Below are 10,779 nucleotides of genomic sequence, written 5' to 3' on the forward strand. Positions count from 1 at the left end.
TTCGGAGCCCGTTTAAATAGGCGGGCAGAATGCAAAGTTCACTAGCTTAAAGTTCCCAGAAATTCTTCCCCCTCTGCCCCAGTAAAAGACCCGTCTAGTTTCCTCTGTAGCCCCTGCACTCTCTTGTCGTGAACACATCTGACCCATTCTTTCACTTGTTGAGTTTGCCCTGGAACTTGCTGGCTCAATCATCTGTTCCTGAAATCAGCCCCAAAACATCTTTGAGCCCAGATTGGATCTTACCTGCATGTGTCCCTGGTACATTCTGCTTGGGCTTCTTCGGGCCCCCTGAGGCGGGCCGGTTGTGTTCTCCCGTGTGGGCTGGCACACTGGGAGCAGCTTGGGGGGAATGCTGGGGGTCTTGGGGCGGCTCAGCTCTGGTGCCCTCCCGCCTGCCTGCTTGTGTTCCCCTCAGCTCAGCTCAGCCTAGCTCAGCTCAGCTCAGGTCTCTCGCCTCGGCTCGCCTCGGCTCCGCTCGGCTAGGGCTGCACCTTCGCAGTGCTGCAGGAGGCGAGGAGCTGTCCCCCAGCCCAGTGCTGAAGGCGAAGGCAGGAGGCAGCCTAGTCCCCGCCAGGGAGAGGGAACAGCCCAGCGAGAAGGAAGCAAAGGAGGAGCGGGAGGAGAGGGAGGAGGAGGAATATGAGAAGGAGGAGGAAGAGGAGGAGGAGAAAAGTCTCGCCCGTCCGCTCAGGAGCCGCTACAACTCTCTCCTTTTCCAGCGAACTCTTTCTCGCTTTCCGCTTGGCTCCTTCATTTCGCTCTCTCCAAGCGAACCCTCCTCCTCTGGGGGCCGGACCCCAGCCTCCCCTCCCCTCCCCTGACGTGAGCGCCCACCCCAGCTGCCGCCGCAGCTGCCGCCGCCGCCGCCGAGAGGTGCAGAGCACGAGCCGCCGGCGGGCGCGCGCCCCGGGGCCCCGAGAGCGTGCGCAGAGGCGGAGCGCGCGCGCGCGCGCGCGGTTCCCAGATTCCGCGGGGCGTTCAGGGCCAGCTTCAGGAGGCCGCTGCACCTTAGAGCTCGCGCGCGCGCGCGTGCCCTTCCACTGCAAAGGGTCAGCCTGCCCAAGGTGGGGGGTGGAGGGGGGATGGAAGGTAGGGAGTGGGAGAGCGCGCCGACGGCCTGGAGCGCGGATCGAGCTGGCCGAGAGGGCTATGGAAAGGCTAGCTGCTAGTCCGTCTCCTGAAGGAGGGGAGGGAAGGGCTTGGGGGGAAGAGGGAGGTAAAAGGCATTTTCTAGTGTCACCGGGACAGTTGAGGCAAGCAGAGGCCTCAAGGCTCAGTACACAGAAGTGGCGGGGGACTGAGCTTATTCTGGAGTTTCCATATGGCTCTATGCAGTTATCATAAGTTATCTTAGTACACAACACCAAGGGCCTTAATTCTGTTTCTGAGATCTATGTATCTAAGTAGACACATACACGTGAGTGCATATTAGTGCATACACAGGAGTCTTCGAAGAATGTATATTCCACACAGTAAGTGCTTAATAAATGGATGTTATCCCTACATAATGGATACGTATTATATATATACATGTGTGGGTGTGTGCACACATTCAGACACATACACAATACATAGGTATATATATATATATGTATATATGATACAAACATTCATTTATACACGTTTATTATGTGGGAGTGACATCCAATCGATCCAGGAGGCACTTATGAGATATCCTCCAATATTGTAATTGTACTCTGTGTTGTAATATACATATTCTGTACACTGTATACTGTACACAATCGTAATATAATGTATTGCATGTAGATATGCACACATATATATGTTCACAAATATATATATGCAACACTTCAGTCATATACCTATAGGCACATGTTTTCAGTTTTGGAGTGGGTTGGCAATGTTGTAGTTTGGAGTCATCCAGATATGAGGTACACATGTGAGGGAACTGGTGTTTCTCCCCCCCCCCCAAAAAAAAAAAAGTGATGATGTGGAGAAGTCTCAAGTAACCAGATTCAATGAAAAGGAAGATAGGTTTGTAGTCATACCTATTCTTGAGTCTTGATTCTGACACTTGTTTCTCTGCCTTTTATGAACCTGACTTTTGTTGTACAATGGCAATGATACTCTACATGCATATATATGTATGTGTATATAAATACGTACATATACTCATATACACACATACAATGTGCCTTTGTCCCATGGGGGTTGGGATGTTGCTGTAGGACAACTCCTTGAGGGGCTCTTTCCTTTGATCATTATATATTCAGTATCTTTCCACTTTTTGGCAATCAATTGATCAAAAAGTATTTAGTAAGAATGTTCCAGACAGGTAGTGTTGTAGGTAGAACATTAGCTTGGAGTCAGGAGAACTTGAGTTCAAATCTGACTTCAGATATTCGACACTTACTAATTGTGTGGTACTGGGCAAGTCAACAATTGCTTCACTAAAAAAAAAAAATGCTTGCTATATGCCAGATGATTGGATAGGGATATAGTAGTGATTGAAACATAATAGAAAGACAAATGAAACAGTCTCTGTCCTCAAGGAGATTAGATTCCACATAGTAGGTGCTTAATAAATATTTGCTAAAATGACTTGGATGTTATCCCTAGGACTTCATATTTATTCCAGATTGTACACCACACGCTATATGTACACACACAAGATTAAAGTTTGGCATGACATGAGAAAAACTTTGCTTTCCAGATGTGTTTCATGGTATTTCTCTTTATAAACCCTGTGTTCCAGAAAAAGTAGTCAACTTCCTACTCCCTCAAGGTGCTATATCCTTCTTTTGCTTATTGTCCCCATGTGAGGAAAAGAGGGAGCTGTTTCAACTCTATCTCTTAGAATTCAGTTTCCTTCAAGATTCATTTCCCCTACCACATAACTTCTTCCAAAAATGATTTTCTTATTTGCTTCACTCATCTGTTAGTACTCATGCTCCTAATAATAATAAAAATAAGCATTTATATAATGCTTGCAATGTGTTGCAGGTTGTGTGTTAAATTTTAAAATTGTTTTTAATTTGATCCTCACCACAATCTGGGAGGCAATACTGTGTCCTCATTTTACAGGTGAGGGAACTAAGGTAAATAGAAATTATAAGTGACTTGCCCAGGTTCATATGACTAATAAGAATCTGAGATTGAATTTGAACTCAGGTCTTCTTGACTAGCTTTAGCTCTGTATCCACTGTGCCATCTAACTATTATGCATATATTTATCTATTTACATGTTGCCCCTCCTCTTCCAATTATAAACAAGCTACCTAAAGACAGAGACCATTTTTCATAATATCTTTGTGTGATATGTGAATATGTATCTTTTACATAATAGGCTTGTAATAACTGCTTTATGTTTTGGATTGCGTTGGACATGTTGCAGTTTGGTTGCTATCCAGATATTAGGCACACTTCTATGTGGGAATTGGTATTTTCTTCTCAAAATGGAGGTGAAATGTAGGGGTCTCAAGGTAACCTGATGCAGTGGAAGGGAAGATAAATTTGAAGTCAGAACACTTGGTCTTGAGTCTTGATACTGTTACATGTTTCTTTGACTTCTATGAAAGTTGCTTTTTTATGTACAATAGTAATGATATTTTGTATTCTGTACTCTGATCCTCTCAGGTTTGATGTGATGACCAAATGAGGAAAAGATTATAAAACTCATCATAAACTGCTACATAATCTCAAACTAAATCAAAGAGCTTTGGGATACTCTGAAGACTGAAACAAAAAAAAAGTACTTTCTTATGATTAAATGATGTTTTTGTATCCAATGAGTTAATTTTTTTTATAAGTGACAAAACAGTACCATGAATGCCTCCCAATACATTACTTGGCATTATCTTTAATCTCATTTTGAGCTGCCGAGTGGTCAACTAAAACTATTACTAAAAGTGTATAGCCAATAATGCAGCCTTCTAGAACTGAAGTTAGAGCCCAGAGGAATCATTGGAAATAAGGGGAAATGCTTCAATGATAGCCCTTTAAGGGCATATCATAGTTGACACACAGCTGGATTTGAAATCAAGGGACCTGGATTCAAGTTGTGGTTTTGCCACTTAGCACTTGAATGCCATAGGCATGTTGCTTTACTTTTCTGTCTCTTTGTTTCTTCACTTGTAAAACGAGGGAGTTCAGCTAGATGACTTCTAAACTCTTTGCTATGATCACAGGCAATAGATTTATCTACTTTTAGCTGAATAAAAAATTCAGTGGAGATTCACAACTTTCCTTGGTAAATAAAGGCAGATTTTTCTGAATTTGTTCTAAATTCTACCTGCTACATCCTCTTCTTTCAAAATTGTCATCTAAACTTTGCTGGATCTTTGACAATTATCTTGACTACTGATAAAACTGACTGGGAATGACCTCAGGAAATTTATTGATTTGCAGTTCTGTGAAGTGATTTACATATTTAGCTTGACTAAACATGTTGATCCAACATCTCCTTGGACATAGGCTAGAAATCTAACATTGTAAATAAAACAATTGGACGTGTCTGAGCAAAAGGAAAATTTCATTAACAAATAAATATGCCAGTAGAGAAAAATAGTATTGTCAAGAGGAGATAATGGAATTATGATGATAAGTAGGAATAGACGTAAAGTGTGATGTTGTGCATACAGGGTAGATTTGTTACCATTAATGAGGAAGGACATTTAAAATTTGTAATACCTTTAACATTTCCTATTATATCAAAAAAGAAGTAATAAGCTCTTTGTGAGATACTAAGTGGGAAACATTACAGCAGAGTAGATAGAGGACCTGCCTTGGAATTAAGGAATTCTCTCTCACACAATAGCTATATGATCATGGACAAATTATTTACTCTTTTTATGCCAATAGCCAAGAGTCTGAGAGCATAAGTTTAGGAGAAGTTACTGCTCTTCTGAGCTGAAGGGAGCTCCTATATCTTGCACAGACTCTTCTAATTTCTGCCAACCAAAGCCCAAACTAGATCGCAACAATAAGCTGAAAGGTCAAAGTACCAAAGTTTCAAAATTGGAAGGGATCTTTAGGGCATCTGGTCCAATTATCTCATTTTATAGATGAAGGAACTGAGACCCATGAAGGCAAAAATGATTTGTCAAGTCATAAGTATAGAGCTGGGATTTGAGCCCAGGTCTGATGATCAAATCCAGCATACTTCTCATTATATACCACACTGTTTCCCAATTGGCAATTCATTTGAATTAGCAAAATTATTAAGTTGTTCATTTTTTTAAGATATAGGAAAGAAGCAAAATTTGTATAAACTTTTATCTCATCTATACTGGATGGAAGTCAATATACTTATTGACTTAGGGACAGACATGAAAAAGAATTGTAAAAGAAGAAAAGGCATCTGTACCCCCATCCAACGATATTCCAACTTCATTGAACTATTTTTGGTGCAATATCAAGAGCATAAAGTTCTCAGTATAACACTTAGCCTCATTAGGTACTTGTTGAAGTATTATTCCCAAAGAAATCTTAATCAATCAATTCAGTCAACCCAGTATCAAGCCAAAAGGCATTATGAAAAAGTTGGCTTATTATGTTTTTTGAGTCCAATCCCTACTCCCTCTAGGGACTTGTTGGATTGTATATAAGCAGAAAAAAATAAACAAGGAATTTTCATTTGGAGAAGGGATAGATTTTTTTAAAAAAACTTAAAATTCCAATGTTTTTCCTTACCTTAATACCTTGATTCTCCTAGTGATGGCATGTACCTGTAACTTAAGGGACATGATGTCTGTTGTTTTTTGTCATTTCTGACTCTGTGTTATCTTACTTGCTGTTTTCCTGGCAAAGATACTGAAGTGATTCGCTATTTCATTTTTCAATTCATTTTTCAGATGAAGAAACTGAAGCAAATAGGCCTGGTTAATTGACTTGTCCAAGGTCACACACCTAGTAAGTATCTGAAACCTTATTTGAACTCAGATCTTCCTGAGTTGGTCCAGGGATCTGTTCAGTGTTCCACCTAGTTGTTCCATGGTGACTGCAGAAGAATCCAAAAGAACCAGAAATAAGGCACATAGTGAGCATGAGCAACTTGTAGCCTGTTACTGATGATGGCTTGTACTCCAGAAGAGACATAAAAGACATTGAGGATACATATAGTCAGAAAGGGAGATCTAGGGAGAATGAGAGAGAGTCTGTTTGCTACACAAGTGCTCTAAGATCACAAGACCCAGTGAGAGATGTCCAGGACATTGGGGGTATACTCCAAGAAAGATTCGCCTAAAGATGAGGAAGAGTTAACAATTTGTGTAGGTGCAAGCAGTAAGAAGTCGTGATGAACGCCATTAGGGGGAGCACTTATACTGATCAAATCTTGGATCTCTCAAAGGTCCAAAGCATCAGGTAACAATGAAGTTGTTGCCTCTTAGGCATAAATTTGGCTTTCTGATGTCAAAATATCTGGATCAACACTGAAAATTTCAGCCAAATGTCTAAATGTTTTGCTTAATTGGCAACAAACACTGGGATAATTAATTGAGTTGGAATTAATTGAGTTCTCATCCTGATGTTTCAGATCATAAAATAATATTAGCTGACATTTGCTTAACATTTTATGATGACAAAGAGCTTTCCAGCTATTGTCTCATGGAATAATAGATTTGGAGCTTAAAGGGACTGCAGATACCAGATTGTTTAACTCCTTTATTTAACAGATGAGGAAATTGAGGTTGAGTGAGTTGTTCAGTGTTGCTCATAAGCAACTAATTTGATAGAATAGGATAGGATAGGATAAGGAACTGACTGATATTTACACACATATATTTATATAACTAAACAATCATATATATATATGTATATATGTATATATATATACATACATATATATATATATAGTAAGGGCATTATCATTAACATTTTACAAAAGAGGACATTGTGATTCAGCAGTGATTTGGCTTGCTAAAAATCTCACATTTGATAAGTAATTTTAAAGCAATTTCTTTATGCTGTTAGGCAAAGTTAGACACTGGGGATATAAAGGGAAAAAAGGATCCCTACCCCCTAGGAGGTAACCCTCTACGTTACCTTGCATTTGCTATGTAAGTGTTTTTGGAATAAGGATAGAAACTGATTGGCAACTTCATTGGCACAGCACTCTCAAATGAGGAAACTCACTGCTGATGTAGGTCAGCACCTTCTGCAGTTTATAAATTGAAAGCTTCGCCTAGAACACTGAAAGATTAAGTATTTGCCTGGATTGACACAGCCAATAAAAGTCAGAGGCAGTATTTGAACTTTGGTCTTTCTGGCTTCATTCCAGCTTTGTAGCCACTGTGCCATCTTGCCTCTCAATGTATGTAACATTAAGCTCATACTTTTTTTTTCTTATGAATTCCTGGAATTTGGATGACATAGGGGAGCTATTGAAATGTTTATTTCCCAAAATGTGGAAAGTTGGGGCAGAGATATCCCTGAAAACTCGGACATTTTCCAATACATGCTTATAGATAAAAATCCGTGTCCATAAGAGGCATTTCTTAAATGCTTCTCCATTTGGAAAATATACTTTTCTTCTGTGGTCTATCCATACATAAATGATGGTGCAGAAAAATGACTATGCTTCCTGTGGTGAAAGATTAGGTAATGACATAAGGATTTTAGAAATTATATTGAAACAAATTTTGCCAATCTGTTTGAGAGAAGGGGGATTCCTCTTTTTGTCCATGATACCTATTGCCTAGAATATTACCTAGTATTTAGTAAACACTTGTTAATTGATTCCTACCTCATCACAACTTGGGGGGGGGGAAGTAAATAGACAGGCTATATGTGTGTGTGTGTGTGTGTATACAAATTTGTGTCAATTTTATGTAGATTTTTGTCTTTCAGGACAAGAATTGTATTTCTGCTTATGTTATGATATCAATAAAAGGCACTGTTCTTCACTTCTCTCCCTATTAAACACATTCAAATTTTTATAGTGTCCAAAACTTAAATCTGACTCTTAAAATGTGATTCTGGTCAATTTATCCTGACATCTCCAAATACGAACCTTTAATTTTTAGAATTATTAGACTGGTTGAGTGGAAAGAATACTGATTCTATAGTCAAAAGGCCAGATTGAAATCTGGCTTCTGAAGCTTACTATTTCTATGCCTTGGATGAATCAATTCACCTCTATGTCAAAAAATGGGGTTAGACAAAATGGTCTGTGAGGTACATTCATGCTCAGTGACTATGATCTACTGGTAAACTGTGTAGAATGGTCTCTGTTGACATAGGCAGTTAATCTCCTTGTTGATGGGCTCAGAAGAGTTACCTCCATAAGGTGAAGCTTGACCCCCTGGTAAACACCAGATATGCCTCATGAAAAATTCCTGTATCTCAGGTAAAACTTAGTAATAATGGGATTGAAGTAATTCTTCAGTGCTTTCTCCTTGACATTCTTCCTTTTCAGCAATTTGGTTCTTATCCATTTAGCTGATGACTTCATTGAATTTGTCAAAGATCTACTGTGTATTCTTATCCCGTTTTGCCTTCTAGTTTCTCTCCATGCCAGCCTTAATGTTGAAAGCATAAGACTTGTGTGAGTTCTTGGAAGATACCTTGTCTTTTTCATTTTATATCTTGTATTTCTCAGCTCCCTTAACTATTATTTCAATATTTTCTTTGCTTAAGTGGCCTTGTTCTCCTGACCCATGTTCCTATAACCAACAGAAGCACTAGAGAAGCAATTTGCATTTTATTTAAAAATTTCTTCAGTATGAGAGACACTGAAGGGGACACCTGTGAACTCAATCTTCCCCAATATGTGCTTTTCCTTGGTCATTATTCTCTCAGTTTCATAAACCTGGATGAACTTGTCAGAGTGGTTGCTTGAATAAATAGTGAAGATCCAAATCAGTTTGGTGGGGATGGTGTTTATTAAGAAGTGTCAGCACTCGTCTAGATGTTTTAGTTTTTCAGAAAAGAGGAGTTACATCCAACAGCAGCATATTCTGAATATTGTTAGATTTGTTCCTGATCAAGATGGCAGTCCGACCAGTTATACCATAAGCAACAGCCTTAACAGGGTTACCATTCTTGTGATCCTTGTTATTGATGTGAAGAAGCTTCTGCGTCTTGGCAACATGAGTCACCCTCCTATATTGTGCCACGAATCTGAGGCTTATTCCAGTTGACCTCACTGACAGGTATTTTAAAAAATATTTTATTTTCCCCCAATTACATGTAAAAACAATTTTTAACATTCATTTTTAAATTTTTTGAGTTTTTAATTCTTTTCCTTCTTCTCTTCCCCCCCCCTTCTTGAGAAGGCAAGCAATTTGACATAGTTTATACATGTATAGTCATCCTTACTGTCATGTGAAAAATACAGACCAAAAATAAAATAAATGAAAAAAATAAAGTTTTAAAAGGCAGGTTTCCATTTGCATTCAGATGTCATTACTTTTAAAAAAAATTTTCTGAAGATGAATAACATTCATTATAAATCCTTCAAAATTATCTTAGATCATTGGTATTGATCAGAATTGTCATTTTTTGTAATTGGTCATCATTATAGCATTGCTGTTACTATGTAAATCAAATGTTCTCTTAGTTCTAATTACTTTACTTTGCATCAATTCATATAAGGCTTCCCAGTTTTTTTTCAAACCATCCTGCTTATAGCACAATAGTATTCCATCACAATCAAATATCACAACTTGTTCAACCCTTACCTTATTGATGGGAATCCCCTCAATTTCCAGTTCTTTGCCACCGCAAAAAGGGGGACTATAGATGTTTTTGTACATATAAGTCTCTTCCTTTTAAAAATCTCTTTGAGATATAGAGGCACTAGTGATATTGCTGACTTAAAGTTTTTGTAGCCTTTGGGCATAGTTTCAAAAAGCTCTCCAGAATGGTTGAATCAATTTACAATCCACCAACAGTGCATTAGTGTCTCAATTTTCCCACATCTCCATCAACATTGCTAATTTTCTATTTTTGTCATATTAGCCAATCTGATAGATGTGAGGTAATATGTAAGTTATTTTAATTTGCATTTTTCTAATCAGTAGATTAGAATATTTTTATATGACTATAGATAGCTTTGATTACTTCATCTAAAAACTGTTTATATCTTTTGACAATTTACAAAGGGATGGCTCTTATTTCTATAAAATTGACTCAGTTCTCTATATAGTAGAGAAATAAGGCCTTTTTCAGAGAAAATCAGAGAAATTCACAATTATGATTACTGTATATTTCTCTTCATTTTATTTTCCCTGTTTATCCTTCTCTCTCTCCTGTCATACTGTCCACCCTCAAAAGTGTTTTGTTTGTGTCTACTTACTCCCCCAAATCTGCCCTTTATTTGATCACTTCCCTCTTTATTTTATCCTCCTTTTCTCCATTTTTCATATGGGGTACAATGGATTTCTATACTCAACTTAGTGAGTATATTGTTCCTTGTTTGGTTCAATTCCAGTGAGAATAAGATTCATGTGTTCCCCAACTGCCACTTCTTTCCTTTGTAAAAGTTGTTTTGTGCCTCTTTTATGAGCCCCTATCTTCTCCTTTCCCTTCTCCCAGGGCATTTTCTTTCTTACCCCTTAATATTATTTTTAAGATATCATCCCACCATATTTAATTCACACACCTGTGTTTTTCTATGTTTACTCCTTCCAACTGCCCTAATACCCATAAAAATCTAAGGAGTTATAGATATCATCTTCCCATGTAGGAATGTAAATAGTTGAATCTTATTGAATCCCTTATGATTTCTCTTTACTGTTTCCTTTTTATGCTTCTCCTGAGTCTTTGTATTTGAAAGTCAAATTTTCTATTCATCTCTGGTCTTCTCATCAAGAATGC

General features: G+C 38.4%; 1 protein-coding gene across 3 annotated transcripts in view; it reads right to left on the bottom strand.

The window, feature by feature from the left end:
* Window positions 1-780, bottom strand: part of PEX5L (peroxisomal biogenesis factor 5 like) — a 261,179-nt gene extending 260,399 nt beyond the window's left edge. For all 3 annotated transcript variants that reach the window (XM_051983221.1, XM_051983218.1, XM_051983216.1), the window contains exon 1: window positions 244-780. In XM_051983221.1, the coding sequence (XP_051839181.1) occupies window positions 244-264 (21 nt within the window). In that variant the 5' untranslated portion in view covers window positions 265-780. The remainder of the gene's footprint in view (window positions 1-243) is intronic.
* Window positions 781-10,779: the final 9,999 nt, after the last annotated feature.

Source organism: Antechinus flavipes, chromosome 3, assembly GCF_016432865.1.
Source record: "Antechinus flavipes isolate AdamAnt ecotype Samford, QLD, Australia chromosome 3, AdamAnt_v2, whole genome shotgun sequence".
Lineage (NCBI taxonomy): Eukaryota > Metazoa > Chordata > Mammalia > Dasyuromorphia > Dasyuridae > Antechinus > Antechinus flavipes.